Source organism: Phalacrocorax carbo, chromosome 18, assembly GCF_963921805.1.
Source record: "Phalacrocorax carbo chromosome 18, bPhaCar2.1, whole genome shotgun sequence".
In the NCBI taxonomy this organism is placed as follows: Eukaryota; Metazoa; Chordata; class Aves; order Suliformes; family Phalacrocoracidae; genus Phalacrocorax; species Phalacrocorax carbo.
The window spans coordinates 5,876,802-5,895,948 of record NC_087530.1 but is presented as its reverse complement, the minus strand read 5'-3'; the positions used below and the strand labels follow the sequence as shown (position 1 = coordinate 5,895,948).

Here is a 19,147-nt window from a genome sequence, read left to right as displayed (position 1 = left end):
TATCCAGTTGCTTCAGCAGCCTCCAGAAGGTGCTGAAATCCTTTGACATTTCCAAGACTCTTTCACACTTTTCAAACAAGCTTGTCACAGTTTCTCAGAGCACTATGAATCTGGTGAAACTGCACATTCTGCAACTCCAGTTTCACTGAAGCTTTAGCCAGGTCTCCCTTCAACTTGGCTGTCTCTGGTGTTCTGGTCAACTAGGAAATTGCATTATCTCAATCTAATTAAATCAGCTTTTCATCTTCAGCTGGAGTTTTCTTTGGGTTTTGGTTGTGCCTGTCTCCGTTGCGCTGCTGTGAATGATTAAGGCATTAGCAGACTCCACCCCAGAGTGGCTGCATTAAGCTGTGTGCAGAACGGTTCCTGTGCCCAAGAGCATGGTACTCGCTGATGGAATTGCTGGAGATGTGAGGCCAAGCTGTGATAAGTAAGAATTAGGAGCATCTGGTGATGCTGCGAGTTGCGTTTCGTCCTGCTGCTCATTTGATGCACTTGTCCATGTCTCATCGTAGCGTGGTCATGCTCCGTTCCTGCTATCGTTGCCCCTGGCACCATGGCCTGCACTGTGCCTCCATGTCCTTCCAGCACATTTTCCAGGTTTACTGACAGGCAGGGTCTCCCCTTCGCCACCTGAGCAGCGGCAAATGAGACCAGCCCACCTGAGGCTATGTTATGCTCTGCTAATGGGCCTGACTGGCACTACTGCGTGTGCTGTAAATGCTGCAGAATATTATGTTTTATGTTGGCCAAGCTTTCTTTTTGGCCCGTAGAAGAATCCCACCCAGGAATCCTGCAGGTTTGCTTGCAAGCACTTTGGCTTCAAGCGCTGCTTCTTGGCCAGCTGCTGCCGGAGGCTGGGATGCACCAAAGCTGCCAGTGAATTGCAGCGAAAGGGGACGTTGCTGTCCCTCCTGCCCCACTCCAGCGTGGTCTGTGTGGCCATGCCAGTGGCTGACACCCTGCATGGCCACAGCTACACGGGGAATTGTGGCCACCGGTGCCCAGCCCCTGCAGGCAGGGGTGGGCAGGCAGGCGGGGAGCACAGCCGGAGCCGAGCAGACACGATGCGTGGAGCGTGCCAGATTTGTCTGTCCGGATTTGTACGTCTGGGCATTCTCCGAAGCACTCGACCCACGTGGATCGGGTGTCAGGCCTGGAATAGCCCCGCCGCAGCAGGGAGCCTGTCTACAGGTTTAGTGGGGATATTTATAAACGCCTGGTTTTGTGGCTGTTTTGCGAGGAGAGCATGTCTTCCCTAAGCTCGCTGCGTCCCTCCCTCCATGCGTGCAGCGGGACAGTGCTCGGCATGGCCCCAGCGCGGGGATCGGGGCTGTTTCCCCCAGGCTCAGCTTCTCTGGCTGGGACTGGCGGTGACAGCCCACCTGGCTGCAGGAGAGACCAAATTGCTTTCCTTTCCCGCTGCACTTTTGACAGGGGTTTGCTAGCCCTGCCTCCGTCCCGCACTGCCCTTCCTCCTCCATCCCCTTCCCGCTGAGGACTCGTGTTGGGCTGTGAGGCTGGATTCCCACGCAGAGGCCGGGGCAGTTCTGTGTGTAAGGCAGAGAAATTCCCCCATATCAGTGTCAGCAGGAGAGACAGGCACCAAATTAAATTAACGCCCGGGGCTTTCAAGATATTGTTCTTTTCCCCAGTGACAACTCCTGAGGAACTTGCTCAGCAAAAGCTCAGCATCCCCGGCAGCGCAGGATGGGAGGGAGAGACGAATCCCTGTTTCTGCAGGCTCCTGACCACCAGCACTTTAACCCTCTGCTCAAAGACATTTACAGCAGCCTTCACTGAGCAGCAGCCCTGCATGGAGCAGGAGAAACAGGGAGGCTGTCCAGCGGGGAGGCGACAGCCGTAGCCAAGTTAATGCAGTGACAACCGTTATCTGGCTGGCTGATGTCAGGTGGGCTGAGATTTTCCACATGCCTCGGAGCTGGGCAGCAGGATGAGGGCAAGCAAATAGGGACGGGACGCTGACATCCCCGATAGCGTGAGAATGCCGCTGCACAGCCGGCGATCAGCCGGGAGCTGGTGGGTGTCGGTGATGTGGCAGCAGCTGTGCGTGCTCCCGGGCTGCCGCAGCCCCAGACGGTACCCGAGCTGAACGGGGTTGTGGTTTATGGGCCGGGTAAGGGTGCTTGACGAGGGGACGAGCTTTTCCCCTGGCTAGGATCATCATTGCAGACTAGGGGTAGGTTCCTGGAAGGTGTGATTCAGAAATAAATTGACGTGTATTATTTTCCTTTGATTCATTAAAGGTGGGGAAAATACGAGCAAAGCCCAGGGGCAAGGGCACCTCAGGACCTCTGGCACTTGCTTGGCCAAGCATTGCCCTCGCCTCTGGCCAGTCTGTCTGAGATGGGCGCAGGCTGGATGCATGATTCTTCTAGAGGATTTTGAGATCTATGGATAAAAAGCGTGAAAAAAGTACAGAATTTTTCTTTCTATCTTAGAAAGCAGAGCACCACCTTTCATTTAGCACTTAAGCTCTCCAGTGCATTTTGGAAAAGACTTTTAAAGATACCTGAGCCAGGGTACCTGTACAAATACTGAGCTCTGTAACTGGACATTTGTGTAGGCGAATGTCACTGGCAGCAAGAGACGTGCCTGTTCTGCTCCTCAGTGCAATACTCATCTTCTCCACTTCTCTGTCCATGGGGGATTTCCAGCCTATTTGCATAGGAATGAATAATTCTGTTTCTTGAGTGCGTGGGTGGCGTGGAGCCACGACAGCCCATTGCCCAGGGAAGGTAACCCGGTGATGGCAGCCCGGGTGGATCCGGCTCAGGTGGTTGCTGCAGCGGGCTGCTGTCCTTCGGGCAGGAGGAGCTGAGATGGACAGTCTCTCCCAGCGGTGTTTGAGGCTTAGATCCACACAGCTGTGGTTTAAGGACTGTAGTGAGATCATTCAGGCCTGTAAACCGGAGCTGCGAGTGCAGATGGGGTGTTCTTGGGGGGGCTCGCCAGTGCTGGTGGTCGGCGGGTGGGATGTCGCAGAGGGGTTCACCCCAGCTGCAGTTGGGAGCGGGGAGGCGGGAGGCTGACAGCAGCCGTGCACAGACGAAGCGATGGAGCACAACATGCTGTGGCAGGAGGGATGGCAGTTTTTCCCTGTCCTCTGCAAGAGGACTCCCCAGGGCCTGGCATGACCCTTCCTCCTCCCCGTCCCGCGATGCCCGCTCCCCTGGGGCCGGTACCTGTCCTGCTGATCACATCCGCGGCTCCGGGACACAGGCACCGCCTGCCACCCGCTTTCAGCATGGGATCTGCGATGCTGGATGACACGGCAGAAACATGTGCGCTATTGAGGCCACGCTCAGCGCTGGGGGCAGGGGGATGGGAATTCATTACCGGTGCCGTGTCTCTTTCAATCAGGAGGCAGGTGATGCTTCTCCTTGGGTCCGGGGACGAGGTGAGTGATTTAAATCACTGCAGGGGTGCACCCTGAGCGGGGAGAGAGGATGGGGCTAGTGATATTTGAAAGGTATGCGTACGAGGGAGAGGAAGGTATTTAGGGTGCCCTAGACGGGGTGAGGTATTGCAGAACAGGCAAGTCGAGAAGATACCCAGGGAGAGTCCCTTGGGGGGAAGCTCCCGAGCAATGCCCAGCCTTGGAGCTCACAAAGCCAGGCGGCACAGCCACCGTAGGAGCAGTACCAGCTGCCATGGGGAGGGGGGGATGCCGTGATCTCCTCCAGCTCTGACTCTCTGATACTGAAATGTGAATTGTAGTGCAAAAAACTACATTTCCCAGTTTCCCTTGCGCCCCAGGGGAATAAGCAATTGGAAGATTTAAATAGACCAGGCCAGAAGCAACCAACCTTTGGCACAACTCTTTTCCCTCCTCTTCTTCCTATCTATTGGCTGTTTAACCTTTTTCCCTGGCACTGGAGTGGCTGCCAAGCCTGGCATTAATTTTCCTTCCAAGCTTGCTAGGCCCATGAAGTAAACAGCCATGTGCATTCCTTACTCTATATTTAACAGCTGCAGTCTGTGCTGGGGGCAACTGCAACAGAGGGGAACCTTTGTAGCTTCCCAAATTCACGGCTCGTGAGAGTGGGAGTGGGGGAAGCTTTCTGCAGGGAGAAGAGGGATTTCTCTCCTTCCCGGTATTTGCAAAGCAGGTTGCGTTAGAGAGAGACTGCAATGCCAGCATCCCAGCCACGGTCCAGGGCAAGAGACAGGAACGTCCTCAACAGGGCTGAGTTCCTCTCCCTGAATCAGCCCTTGAAAGGGAACCAGGAGAGCAGGAGCTCCGGCAGAAAGCAGAGCAGCCAGGCCGGGGCAGCCGGTGCCCAGAACAGCAACCCCAAGGAGCGGAGGCAGTCGCAGCAGCTGCCCGAAGAGGACTGCATGCAGCTCAACCCCTCCTTCAAGGGAATCGCCTTCAACTCCCTGCTGGCCATTGATATCTGCATGTCCAAGAGGCTGGGAGTGTGTGCCAACAGAGCCTCCTCCTGGGGTGGTGCCCGCTCCATGATTAACCTCCTGGGGATAACGGGGCACGGGATCCCCTGGATTGCAGGTACACTCATCTGCCTGGTGAAGAGCAGCACACTGGCAGGCCAGGAGGTCCTCATGAACCTTCTGCTAGGTGAGTGGCAAACCTCCCTCCCTGCTGGGAAAGCCCAGCCCTGGTCACAAGGGACAGCGGCACCGGGACTCCTCCTCTGACTGCTCCCAGCCACCAGTGTGGTCAGGAAGCAGGGACTGACCTTTAGGGTGAATGCTGCACTTATTGGCCATCTTGGTCCTGGGTACCATGGGTGATGGATGTAGCAAAAAGTTGTGTAAGAGGTATGGAGTAATCCTTGTAGCTGGTGACACCCACGGAGCCGGGGAAAGTCCCTGGTCCTGCAGGGGAAAGGGTTGTCCAATCAGACCAAGGATGTGTCTTTGATGTGCAGGTGGAAACCAGCAGCGATGTCTCTTAATCTATGGTCATCTGCCTTGGTGGTTTGATGGGTTGGGGAAAACATAAAGATTTTAATATTTGATATCTGGTTCAATTCCTGAGAAAATCCTTGAGAAAAAAAGTTTTCCATCCCCTCGCCATCTTCACGTCTCAGCCACCATGTGATGGAGTCCTGTCTCCCCTGCTGTGGTTTGATCTCGCATCCTCCTTCCCACGAGGACGTTTTTTGCTGCTGTCCCCACTTCCACGCACTAATTGGACCCAGAGGCTGCGCAGAGGGGCTGGGATATCTTTGGCTTTCCTGCTAGTCCTTTCTTTTGCGGTTGTTGGTGTCCCTGTTTCTGGCGGTTGAGAGGTGTTAAAGGCGTTGTCTTCTGAGTTGAGCAGGGCCCATCCCACCCTTGTGGACCGATGTCCCACCAGTGACCAGGCTGAGCTCTAGGTGTGACTTGCCTTAGAGCCTGGCCTCAACCCACCCTGGCTGTGCCTACCTGAGGACCTTGCTCTTCTCTCTCTTCTGCCTTTGACATGAGGCCATGTTATCGTGTTTTTCCTTGTGACTAGTTACTATCTCATCTGGCTGTGATCAGCCCAAGTGTTTCACCCTCCCCCAAAAAAGATGTGATTGGAGCTCCCGCTTTTGATTGGTAAGAGGAATCAAAAACACTGGATTTAGGCCTTTGCTTCTCAGGGAGTCTTTTGGAGGGGTGTTGGGACATTTTATTTCAGAGGCACCTCAGAAAAGGGACGTCCTGTCTGCAGGGGCTGACTGTGATGCAATACATACTCTGCATCATGGTCCCAGTTCTTTTTTTCATGAGTTCATCCTTTGGAGAGGGCAAAGATTGCACTGAACTGGCTTGAAAAGCACAGTGGTAGCTGCCTTTTCTCCCCTCTGCCTTTGAAAGAGACTGTCCTCGTGCTGTGACATCTAATGAAGGGAGGCCATCGCAGGGAAGAAGCCAGAATAGCATCAGGGTGATGCAGAGCCCGCCGACATCAGCAGTTCTTCCACGGGCTCCTCGGTGCGCTGGGTCAACCTCTCACTGAGAAAAGAAGCTCCATTTAAAAGGGCATGAGAATGAAATAGTAGGTGACTAACATCAACCAGCAAAGTTTCCAGATGTCTCTCGACCCAAGAGCCTGTGACGGTTTTGAAGCCTGAAAACTGACCTCTCGGAGTCCAAAATATTTGAGATCCTTTTAAAGAGATGATGCCACCTTTGGCTTACAAACAAGAAAGGTTTTCTTGCTCTTCTGTTGCCATGCGAGGAGGCCAAATTCAAAGCCACCTCTGGGTTGCATTGACTATCAGGTAGTCACTGGGAGGGCTCAGCCCCGCACCACTACCTGCATCTCCAGGTCTCCTGAGCTCAAATGTGGTGCCAGCTCAAATGGGGGCACAACTCAGGGGGTTTCTGAAGTCTTGCTTCCTTGCCTAGACACACTACTCCCATCCCTCTTCTTCACCTGCCAAGAAAGAAAATAGTTAAATTGTGTGAAGGACTAGTTCACAATGTGACTTGACAGGTCTGTAGGTCTGGTAGCCTCCAAAGAGCTCCACTTTGGAGTAGGCAACACTGGCTGGTAGGACTGACCAAGGTGCCCTGAGCCTCCCTTGTCAGGGCTTCCTCAGCAGGACTTGTGTCACCCCACAGAGCAGACCTCTGCTGTGAGCGTGGCCTTGGTTTGATATTTAAGATTGCAGTCAGGAACTCGATGAGTATCCGAGTAGCTGCTGCCGTAATACCTGCATTGCTGATGGAGGAAGGAGTCTGGCTGGGGAGCTTGGGGCTGGTGGACCGAGACAGATCCCATGAGAAGTGGGGTCTCATGAGTAAATAGGAAGGGTATGGCACAACTGCTCCATCTGGCATCCTTGGTCCCTCTTGCTGCTGTTTTCCTGTGGATCAAATCCATCAGGAAGTGGTGTAAAGCCCTCCTGGGTAGGGACAGGTCAAAGGGAAGGGAACCTCCTGGTGTTTCCCTAGTCTCCTGGGAAGAGGGAAGTGGGGAAGTTGGGGTCATCTATGATACCCCTTCCTTACCTTCCCTGGCTCTCCTCCCTTCCCCCTGCTTGCTGAGTGTTTGATACATCAAGCAGAATTTCTGATGCAGTCTCTGGGCAGGGAGCCAGCCCATCATAGAGCACTTGTTTAGGATTTGCAATCAGGCTTTCAAGGCGAGGAGACAGGAGTCTGCTGAAATGGGACCAGGAACCTGGCAGAAGCACCACTGCAGATGGAGGAGGGGCACTTGCGCCTGAAGAGCTTTGCCAACACACGCGGGAGCATTTAGGGTGAGGGGGTCTGACCCTGGGATGCTCCATCCGTCCCAGCTGCAGATGTTGATCAGCAACCCCAAACAATGTTTTCCCTCCATGTTTGTCATCTGTGATGGAATTTATTGATTCTCCTCATTGTAAGCTTTCCCAGCAAATGCCAAACAGCCAGAGAAGCACGCTGTTACTGAAAAGATGGAAGAAATCAGATATCTATGCCCACTATAAAAATCCCTCTGCCAGAATGTGCTTTCAGGAAGACTATCTCAGCATTGCCAACCCTGGCTGTTGAAGAGTCAGGAAGAAAGTCTGCACCCCCCAGCCAAATCGAGAAAATCGTAACTCAGGAAATGCCCCAGTTTTAGAGTTAATTTTATTTGTCTGCTGGTGTTGGAACTTCTAGGACCGTTCTCTGTAATCACAAGGATTTCATGAAAACTGAGGTGTTTAGAAAATCATTTGAACCTTGCAGTTGGGCTTTCAGGGGGAAAACAGCTATAAAACTTTCACTAAAATTCCCAGATCTGCTTCAGAACCAGACAGAAACTCTGTTAAACCCTGGGAGAAGCAGTACCTCGGTTTCTGGTTCTGATCCATCTGGTGAGGATGTGGATCCAAATTTAGTGATTCATTGACTGCAAAGCCAGCAAAGAACATTTGGATCATTGATCTAACCCACGGCAAAATACAGGCTCTAGCACATCCCTTAATTCATTTCTGTTCAATTTGTTAAGGGAAAAAAACGCAAACACTCAATCTGATGTACAGTTACAAGTGCGGGTGAACCTGTCAGAACCATTTCTGTATTACTGCAGTGGTAGGTAGTCTCACAAGTGCCTTGCTTTTAGTTTGACTCTTCCCTTCATCGCGTCTGCATACCCTTGTCTCTTCAGCTGAATAACTCCCTTAGCCAACATCTCTTCTGCCTTTCAATATTTTGGATAGCGCCCAAGTAATTTTTTCACCTCCTATTTATTAAGCTAAACAGATCGATCTTGTTAGACTGATAGTCCTTCCAGGTCCAGGCACCTTCTTACTGTGATGGGGATGGAATATGGTCATCTCCCCACAGTGGTTACTCCGGTGAAGTCCACCTATTGTGTTTAGAGCCAAATCACCACCTTGTTTAGTTATCTGCAGTCCAGCTATGTGTCTTTGGTGTCAGAAGGTGTCTGTTTGATTAAACCTTGCACATAAAATACATATTTGGGCTCGGTTTGAAATACCAGCCATTAACTTGTTCTGCTTTGGTCATGGCTTTCTGAAATAGGAATTCAGACTAGGAGAAGAGAAATCCCTGGTTTTCTCTTTGCCTGCTGTCTCAGTGACACAGGTCTCAGTCCTCATCCATCACCAGCTGGCTCTACATCCCACTTCCGAGGGGTGCATTGGCTCTTTGGTGCTGTCACTAAGCATTTATTGCCATCAAGTAAAGCAGTGCCGCAGGGTGTGGACGTATCATCGCGAGCAGCCTGTCAGGCTGAGGATGGGTGGCTTACCACAGGAGAAGGAAAGGAGGGGAGCCCAAGGCCACCTCTTCACCCCTGAAGGTCAACAAGAAGGCAGTTCTTGCTCTCTCCAGCCTTCTCCCTGAATACTGACCTAGCTTTAGTCTGACTGGGAACCAAGCCACAATATTCTGAGACATAGTCCCCTGCAGAGCTGTGACTTTATCCTGAGCCACATATATATTTATTAAAAAAACCCCAAACAACCAACAACAACAAAAGCCCCATATATATGGCCAGGACTCTGCAGTCCCACCCCAGCAGCTTTCAAGCAAGACCAGACTGGCAGGAAAATGGTGGGTTAGGAAGGAAAGAGAGTGAGAAACACCTTCACCAGGCCCCTCGAGACCCTGCTGACCCTGCTCTAACAATACAGAGGTACTTCAGGTATTGTCATGCTTTTCTTTGGAGTCCGTGTGGTGAAAATCCAGCTAGTACAGCCCGTTGCTGGTAAAGGTCATTGAGTAGATTAAATGCCCAGGCTGTACAGAGAAGCTCATCCTGTCGAGCCTCAGGGCTCGGCAGCCCAGACCCAGCAGAGAGGCTGGGGAGTTGCATGGCAGATGGATCAGTCGTATGCAGCAGAGCTTGCTAAGCTGAGAGCCCCAGAGATGGTTTGGGGCCAGATGTGTCTATTTTTTCCCCTTTCATTTTCCCACTGTGAGGCTGGGGATTTTCTGAGCTAGACAGGGCAGATGATGGTTCAGGAGGGAAGGGGAGAGCAGCTCAGGAGCTGGCACCCTGTGTGAACCATCCCCTCCTTGTAAAACCTGGCACACGGAGGAGGTTCAGCCCCTGTCCTGCTCCCCTCCCAGCCTTGCCAGTGCCCACTGAGATCTCAGCAAGTTTGCAGCACATCTGCTCAGCAAGGTGGAAACGTTTAAATGTCAAGTAACCCAACATGACTGACCCATGGTGGGTACCAGGCAGAGGGAACAATGCAGACGCCCACTCCCTGCATCCAACATCCAGACACACATCCAGCCTGGCATTAAATATTCCTCTTCATCACATCAGGCTGCTAATTTGCCTCCTGTTGTTGTGCCCGGATACAGCAGTTAAAGTCCCTGGTCCTTCCCTGTCATCCCTTCACAGCTGATAAGCTCAGGCACTTCTGAACAGCAAGTGATGCCCAGCTCTCCCGGCTTCCCTGCCCCCCTTCCCTTCCTCCCCTGCTTCCTCTATAGAAAATGCGATACTGTTCACTGCAGGGCAGGCTTGCAAGTCTGCAGTGTCCCTTCAGATAAAGGACAGTCAGTGACAGGCTGGGACCCATTTGGCTGGGGCTGGAGCAGGCGGGGGGGTATTTCCAGGGACCGGCATAGGGTCTCTATCAGACCCATGCTCTGATCAGCCCCTTGGTACCAGGCAGCATCGAGGAGCTCAGGTCCGGGCCGGCTGCGTGGTGCTGAGCACGCTGCAAGCCCTGCAGCCATCAGCGTGCAGCCCTTGGGGAAACTGCAGTAAGCTGAAATCCAACCCTCGCGCAGAGCGAGCAGGCGAAATGTTCCAGAGCCTGAATGCAGAGTGAAAGAGAAAAGAACTGCGAGGGTTGTTGAATGGGAAGAGGGGGAATAAACATGGGAAATGAGTCATCCTTGTGTCTGTCACTTCGGGAACAGCTTCCCGGTGCCCCTGCCTGGAGCTCAAAGGGGACAGTAGCTGTTTCACTAAGGCAGAGCCAGCCCTGCCAGAGAAGCTGAGCCAGGCAATGGCCCGAAGGGAGATCCTGAAGAAACGGGTGAGTGTGTTTGCCTCTAACACGCCTTGACAGGAGCAGTGGCTGGGAAGAGGGAAGTGGAGGAGTGTTGGGCAGCGAGGTGAGTCGCTGGGAGGAACGGTGGGCAGGGAGGGCTCATCGGGTATCCTGCTCCAGGCTAGGCTTGGTGGAGGATGGGAAAGGGAGAGAGGAATCAGATGAACTGTCTCTTTTTTCTCCCCTTGGAAGAAAGCGCCGTGTTTTCACTTGGGACGCAGTTCTGGTCTCACTCTCCATTTCCATCTGTACAGGGATGCAGACATACGTGATCTGGGTCTAACACGCTGTGAGATGTGGTGGTTGGAAGCCCTCCGAGCACCACAGAATCAGCCCCAATTTTTTTTTTTTAATCATTTGCCTTATTGAAGGCAGCTGGGTATAAACACAAGCCTAAGCAGTGCTGAGCCCGAGCAAGGAGCCCAGCCTTTGTGGGCTAGGAGATGCTGTTGGTCCCAGCCCAAGGCAGTTTTCTTTCTCCAGCTCATCCCGTACGGTGCCGTCGTGCTTGTGTGTTGCAGCACTTGGTTCTGGGATGCGTTGATGCTACCTGCACTGCTGCCACAGCGTACAGGGGCATCGCAAGCTGTCGGAGCCCTTCTGGGAGGCAGTTAAGATGTTCTGGGGGCTGCTTAGCTCGTTTTCCCCACCAGCATGAGCCCTTCCCTCTGTGCTCACTCTCTCAGCTGCATCTCGTCCCCAGGCCCTGCAGACCCCCAGCAAGGCAGCCCCACTCAGTAACTGATGCCGAGATTCAAATTGCCCAGCTCCCAGGGGCACAGTATTTCCAAGGGGGGAACTCCAGGCAGCCTGTGTTTGCACTCAGGGCTGTTTCTCATCATCTAGGATGTAGTGGGTCTATTTTTAGTTGTTGGGGTTTTTTTAAAATTAATTGCACAATGCTGCTTTCCAACGTTTTTTCACCTCCCCATGGCCGCTTACCCCACTCTGCTGCTTGTTCAGCCAAAAAAATAACCTCCCCCCAAAACGCCACAGTGCCTGATTCATTGGTTCTTCAATGTGTCATGCCATCTGTGCCTTTTGTCAGCTCTTACACCTAATAGTACCACATTTGGGGAAGAAAATGGAGTGGAGGAGTTCACTTCCAGAGTAGTGGAGCTCTTCCAGCTGCCAGCAGCTCCGCTGGAGAGAGGGTGAAGACTCTTTTGAAACCTGCATCTTTCCTTAATGTCAACTAGTCAAGGCTGCAAATGGCTCATTTTCCAGGTCAGGAAGCCTAATGCCTGTGGGAGATTTGGGAAGTTGAGAAGCAGTAGGATGGGGCATGTAAGTAAAAAAGAAAAAAAGAAAATAATGAAAAAAACTATTAATTCTAATTGTGGAACAAAAAGAGCTGTTTCCTGGGAATGGTGATATTTGTCCAGGGTTCACTCCTGCGTGAGGCTGGCTAATCTGGGAAATACAGGACCTTCAAAGCCAGCCTTGGCCCTACACGTGGCCTCGGCAGCTGGGGCGGGGAGCACATGCCATCTCAGCAGGGTTGGCGTGGCCTCCAGCACGGCGGGACCCGGGTCAGAGCAGGCTGCAGGCTCGGAAGCCCAGGCAATGAGTTATTGCCTGCTTGGCTCTGCTTTAAAACAGTGCTGGGGCTGGTCAGAGGAGCTTGTCCAATGCACATCTGCTGCCATGCTTGGTGCCACCTGAGCTCACGGGATGGGCTCACTCTTCGCTCCTGGGCATTTGCCTCCCCCTTTTCCTTTCCCCACGTGCTCTGCCATGGCACGGGGAGGCTGAGTCCAGCTTGTGACACTGTTTCTGATCCCAGTCTCACAGGCTGGGCTCTGGAGAGCTGCCTTGTCTCATCCAAGCAGCCCCATGTGCGCAAAGTCATGTGAATCACGGCTGCAGGAGCAGACAAGGCCAAGGGCTTTTTTGGCTTTCTGCTCTTTTCCTGCCCGCCCTGTCCCTAGCACTGCACCCAGGTTGATTTTTAGCTGCAGTTTTGACAAAACGTTTATATAAACATCTCAGCTGGAAGCTGCCTCTGTCCCTGGAGGTGCTGCCTGGCTCCGACCTGGGGCAGGCAGTGCCTCTGAGGGTGCTCTCCCCATCCTCAGCCTCTCTCAGCCCCCTCCCCATAAGGGACGGCAGCAGAGATGACCCCTCAGGCACTGGGACAGAAAGGACCTTACAGTGACAAGGGATGCCCAACTGTTTCAACTTTCCTTCCCCTTCCCGAACAAGATTTGGGGTTTGGCTTGCTTCTGCTGCAGCAATGCTTCAGGTTCGTCCTTGTGCCCTGCCTGCACTGGGCTCGCCTCTCCACTCTTAATGGGCTCCTAACATTTGGTGGTAGGAGCAAGGCAGATAATTGTTTTCCTTTTCTTATTAATAGATATAAAACGTCTGCCCAGGGGGCTCACTTTCAGCTCATTTACTGTGCATCTGATGCCAGATGTTGGCTATTTACAATACCAAGGTGATCTCTGATGCTAAAATTGTCGCAGGCAGACAAGACTTGCTCTTTGGGTTTGTGCTTTAAGGAATTTTTAGATGTTAATAGAGCTTTTTGCAATCAGATGGTTTTGCAGTGAAATCTGAAAGATTGTTTCCCTTAACAGCCAGGTCAAAGGGGAAATTCTGGACTGGGCAAGAGTTAATCCTTCCTTTGCTTTTCTAAATCCAGTGCTGCCTGTGTTTGAAATCCAATGCTACCTGCATCTGGGGGAAGGGCATGAAGAAAAAAATGCTTAAAATTATAATTTCTTGTTCCTCGCATCTCACCCCTTGGTCAGGTGGCACACTGCCATGTCTGCCATGCCTCTGACAGCCCCGTCCGTCTCCAGAGAGCAGCGTTGTGTGAGTGCAGGACGGTAAATCAGCTGCAGGCTCCCCTCTGCTGTCTCTCCCAGGGCTATATTTCCTCCAGCCTTCAGCCCCGTCGGCCTGAAGGAATCGCATGTGTCTGCGTTAGGGACAAGGGAAGGGCAGACCGAAGGTGACGATGCTGGTTTGCAGGTGGCTGGGGCTGCGCTGGCGGGCGCAAGGCTAAGGGGCTTCGGCTGCGCGCGCTTCGGTAGCCAGCAGGCACCTTTCCCAGTGCAGAGACACCCACCTGCAGCTGGACCCACCAAGGGTGCCTATGAGAAAGTTAACCCCTTAGCTGCGTAATGCTGGCGCGGGTGTGCCCGGCTGAGGAGGGAGGATTTGGTTTGCATTGAGCTGAAACAGTGGAGGGGAAAATAGCGAAGTCGGAGCAGGTATGCAGGTCAGGGAAGTGCAAGGGAATAGAGCTGGGGCTGGGGCTGCTGAGCAGCGGCACCGTCTGTATCTGTTTCTGAAGGATGGGCCGTTGGCAGCACTGTCGGCAGCAGTGCTCCGTGCTGATTCACTCTGGCAGTGCCTGGCCGCCAGCAGCAGCAGCAGCAGCAGGCGGAGAGGGCAGGGGCGCAGCACGGCTCCCCGGGGCTTTGCGGGGGCTCTGCTGAGACCCAGAGCTGGCTGAGGGCAGTGGGACGCCCTGTGCCCGGGGGCCAGGGCAGGGCAGGCTGCTGGGGCTGGTTCATAGAGAAGTTGCTTCATGGAAGGAACAGAAAGTGCAGGGGGAAGTGACAGAAAAAGCACCAGACAGAGAAATCTTGGGGTTTTTTGTGGTTCTTTTTAATGGCAAATTAACCCCCATTTTTAATGCTGTCATGCCTTCAGATCTTGAAATGTGGGCAAACGAGGTTTTCTGCTTTAAGTGCATCATTTGACGAAAATCAAACCTAGCAGTACTGAAGGCCCATTTTATTCATCTTCTGAATGAAAGGATTATTAAAACAGCTCTTTGGCTTGTTCTCCATGCTCTGAACCCCTCCTTGCGCACAGCCCTGCATCCCTCAAGTTGCCCTGCCATCACCTTTGACCAGAAAAATATCTTGTAAGAGCAAAATACTGATGGGCAGTGGTGAACACCACGCATCACTAAAGCACATGACATTTGTGCTGCTGATCTACGGGCGGGTTTGGTGGGCAATGGTCTGTAGTGGGTGTATTGAACACCATGGGAGACACTGGGAATCTTTCAGGGTGCCCAGACTGGTTCCTGAGTCCTGGCTGGGCTCCTTGACAATGCAATAAGCTGCTGACTTCAGCAGGAGAAACTTGGGCCAGAGTCTTCTCTTGGCAGCAGTGGTGCATCATCTCTCTGAAATGAATGTGCGAGTCTGGGCTCCCGAGATTGTGTTGCAGAGCTTCGGCTCTCGCCCAGCTCTTGTCCAGGGTGAGATGGGACTGATGGGCAATGCAGCTGATAAGCGCTGAAAATTGGCTCCTGAAGCACTTTGCTGAATCAGGGCCATGGGGCTCACCGTGGTGGGGTGGGGAGCTGGGCTGAGGGTGATTTAGGAAGCCCAGTGCGAGCAGAGCCCCGCAATGGCCAGGCAGCCCCAGTGCTTCGTTACCCTCGGCGGCTGCGAGCAGTGCTGACAGCATTCGGCCTGAACAGAAAGCTGCCATGAGTGGCTGCTCCAGGGCTCTGCAGCCTGTGTTTGAAATTCCCCTCTCCTTTTCTGCCTCCCGGCCAGCCCCTTAAAATAGTATCAGCAAATCTTGAAGTGCAGAGAACTGCTCTGCTCAAACAGCATTAGGTTCCCCCGCCGCGGGCTGCAGCCCTCCCCCTGCTCTCTCCCCGTCTGCCGGTCCCATCGGGGAGGCTCCGTGCAGAGCCCCCGGCTTTCCTTGTCTTCCTATGCCCATTGCTACTGCTACAGGGCCAGTGTTGTGACCAGCCTCCTTGCACCCCTCTGCCACCTGGAGCCTCACCACCTTGCCTAGATGCCACCTGTGAACCTTTCCTTCATGTCAGCCTCCTGCTTATTGTTGTGTTTAAGCTGGCGTCCCACTGCTGCCTGTGCTGCCATTCCCGCTAGCGAGGAACTGGTGCCCAGGCCTTTTCCTCTGCTCCATCTGCCCTCCACAGCTCTGAGAGCTCAGGAGAGGCTCAGGCAGGACCTGGTGGGCAGGAGGACCTGCTGTCCACCATCCTCATGCGAGATGCCCTGCAGGTGGGGAAGAAAAATAGCCCTCCCTTAAGGAGAGAGTTTGGCCAGGATAAATATCAGTTCCTTCCCAAAGCGATGCGGGGGGCTGGCAGTGCAGGGGTGGCACACTGCGGGAGGTGGGCGAGCACAGCTCCTCGCTTCCCAGCTCCTGCCAGGTGCCAAGCAGGCAGGAGGAGCCGCCTGCCTCCGATGTGCCGTCTCATTTCCCATCCCCGCCGCCACCACACTCCCATCCATCCTCCTGAAACCTTGTCAGCTCGCAAGGAACGGTCTTTGTCAGGGCCCCGGGAACCAGGCAACTAGCCCCTCACATTCCTGCTGAGGGAGCAGGCTGTGCTCATGATGGTATGTATTTCCTTGTCATGGCTGCGAGGAGCTGAAATCAGCACTCTGACTAATTAGGAGGGCTGGGGAAAAGCAGATGAGGGTATTAAAGAAAAATAAAATCGATTCTAGGAAATAGAAAAGACAGTACCTGTTGGCTGGGGCAAAGGGAGTGGGATGAAGAGCAAGAGGATAAAGACAAGTGCTGGTGGGTTTCACTCCTGAAGCAGTTAGGGAAGGAAGGTGATTTGGTGTTGATACCTGTGGCAGGAGACCTTTTTCATAATTGTATGGCTTTCCCTTTGGCTTACTGTCTCTTAATGCTCAGTGAAATCTGCCGGCACGGTGCAGTCCCGCTGGCTGGGTCTGGGCAGGAGGGAGGTGGTGGGCTTGGGAGAGGACAAAGGACAACGCCAGAAAGTGCTGAGGCACCTTTCCTCCCCCTGACTGCTCGCTGCAGCCTGGTCACCCCGGCACAGATCCACCCCAGGCAGGGATACGTCCTTACTGCGTGAGGTTTCTAAAGCGTGGGGTGGAGGACAGAAACAGAGACACCCAACCCGGTGGTTTGAGGGCCAAAAGAGTTTTAATTTTAGCTTTGCCAGTTGCTCTCTTCCTCCCCAGGCGGGTCGCTTGCCTCTGCAGTTTGGGTTTCTCCTCTGTGAGATGGTGATAATGGTACTTGCCTTCTCCATGGGTGAACTGGGAGGGTTAATTAACGTTTGGGTGGTGATCTGAGGATGAGGGGGGTTGCATGCAGCTGAACTGTGGCCACCTGGCTAGAGCTGAATCCAAACCAAGGACAGCAACAGTCCTTGAATGTTCTGCCTTGAAAATTGCCCTCGACTCTGCTTCTGTCTGTGACCTTTCCCTCCTCGTCTCTCCTTTTGTAGCCCTGCTCCTGGACATCATGATTGTGGCTGGTTTGCAGAAGCTGGCTAAGCGGAAGGGCCCGTATGACGTCAACCCTGGCTTGTTGGACTACCTGACCATGGACACCTATGCGTTTCCAGCCGGGCACGCCAGCCGAGCGGCCATGCTCTCCAAGTTCTTCCTCAACCACCTGGTCTTGGCCATCCCTCTCCGGATCCTGCTGGTCCTCTGGGCCCTCTGTGTGGGCTTTTCCCGTGTCATGATCGGACGGCACCACATCACAGATGTCCTGTCTGGCTTTGCCTTTGGCTACTTACAGTTCAGGCTGGTGGAGTTGATATGGATGTCTTCCAACACGTGTCAGATGCTGATATCCATCTGGTGAACATGGGGGACTTGATGCCTTTCCACTGGAAACTAGCAGATACTTTAAGAGTCTCCCTCCCAATATTTTCTACATGTTGTTTGCTGGAAGCAGTTGTAACTTCCATGAGTAGTGGCGTTTTTTAATGTTGCTTCCCCACCTAAAAAAAAATGTTTCTTGCAATGGATTGGGTTTTAGCAATCAAGGGCCATACCTGCGTTTTGGCCATATTCTCAAACTGTGTTTGGACAGCAATCTAATTAAGCTTTATGGGTGAGAGACATGAGCAACACGTCTGCCTAGTGTGGGTGGTTCACATCATCACCTTGATATGTCCTCAGGATGGGCAGCGCCTGAGAGCTTCCTGAGAATACGTTCGTTACCTTTTTTGAGGCTAAATGATTTTGGCCACGATGCTTTTTCTTTTTGTAAGCCCAGCAGTTTTGTCTTGTACAGAGTCAGGAGGCTGCCGGCACTTCACAGATAATAAATAATCATAAAAATCCTGCCCTGTTTGGTTCTTATCATGAGGGAAGGGACAAAAGTCAGCTCAGTGTAGCTTTGAGATATGTGTTCAACGTGGAGCAGGTCCTGCAGTCTTGCTGAGCGGGGGGATGCAAGCGATCGCTTAAATGGTTTGCTTTGGATGGGGTGGGCCTGGATGGGTGCTCAGGCTGCCAAAGGTGGCATGCTGAAGCTGGCTTTTCAACTGCTGTTCAAACCTCTGCTCTGTGAGGGCATATGAGGGGTTTTTGGTCTGGTACAGGACAAATACAAGTTACCCATTTTTATTCTAGTAGGGAGTAATTGAACAGGCGATGTGCTGGTTCATGGTGATTCTGCAAGACAGGTCTAGATGCCCAGCAAAGAGTCTTCTTCTACCTCTTCAGAGCCATGATTTTATAATTATGCCAAATGATGCCGTAGATGGGAATTTCCAAGGTAAGTCTCTTACAGCATTGACAGTACACCCACCAATGCTGGTGAGCTAGAGGGCAGGGAGGCAGGGCTGCCCGTACCCCTGCCTCTGCTCACTTGGCTGTAACCTTATTACAGGCGGCAATACTGAACGTTTCTGTCTCACCTCGTATGAAATGAGGAGAGTGCTCTTGACCTTCCTTGATTGCAAAGCTGAGCTAATTGGTGTCTGTGAATCAGTCTGAGATTACCGAATATAGAGTTTGATACCCAGACATAGTGCTGTTGCTTCCCATTATCGAAAAGTGACCGCCTTGAAACCTGGCTGATCTTTACCCAGTTGATGGCCGTGCTCAGTGTGGTGTCCCCGAAACAGCTCACTTCTCACAACTGTCTAAGAAAATCCCATATTTTGCACAAAACCTTCCAGTTCTCTATGGTTTCTCTGTCTTTAGAAGGCAGTTTGATGTTTGGCAGATGATGGACACTACCAGACTCAGCACCTTCCCTGGTGGATGCATCCTGCAGAATGAAGGGATCCCATCATTTCTGTCCTCCTTCCTATCCCAAGTCAGCAAAATGCACCTGGCTTGCAAGGCCAGGGGGCAGCCAGCTGGGTCCTGTGCTCTCATCTTTCCCTGCATGCTGGGGAGCCTCTTCCTACAGGGGCTGCTGGTGAGAAGGAGAAGACGTTCAGATAATGTCTGTTGCAAGCTGCTAACATTTGTTGCTCTTTGATAATTAATATGAAAAGAAGCTAAACAGAAAATCTATCCCTGGCACGCATCTCCAGCTGGGATGTCAGCGCAGAGCCCTGGGAGCCACTGACTTCCCATGCTGCTGCTCTGAGGCTGGAGCAGAAGCGTGGTAAGGAGGGCTCCTGTGTCCTTTAAAGATGAGCCTTCCACAGAGCTCCTGGGGGGTGGGCTGTGCGAGGGTCCCGCAGGAAGGCCCGTCACAGAGTGTGTTCAGGAAAGGGGAGAGCTCTGGGCCTTGCCAGTTATCCCCGCAGGCTGGCAGGTTGGTGCAGCCGCAGGCAGAGCAGCAGGGAGGGTGGTCGGCGCTGCCCCGCTCCCCTGCGGCTGCTTGTGTAAGTGGGGAGCGCTGCTGCGGGTGGGAGCAGAGATGTGCTACCGTGCCTGGCCTCCATCAGGGTTTTTCTTTGCCAGCCTCCTTCTCCTGCAAAGACTTAT

At 53.0% G+C, this 19,147-nt stretch overlaps 1 protein-coding gene across 1 annotated transcript; it reads left to right on the top strand.

The window, feature by feature from the left end:
• The first annotated feature begins 3,894 nt into the window (after positions 1 to 3,894).
• Positions 3,895 to 17,542, top strand: PLPP7 (phospholipid phosphatase 7 (inactive)). The gene is made up of 2 exons (XM_064468506.1): positions 3,895 to 4,603; positions 16,693 to 17,542. Exons 1-2 carry the CDS (start codon positions 4,156 to 4,158, stop codon positions 17,055 to 17,057), a joined length of 813 nt encoding a protein of 270 aa, XP_064324576.1. The 5' UTR covers positions 3,895 to 4,155; the 3' UTR covers positions 17,058 to 17,542.
• The last annotated feature ends 1,605 nt before the right edge of the window (positions 17,543 to 19,147 follow it).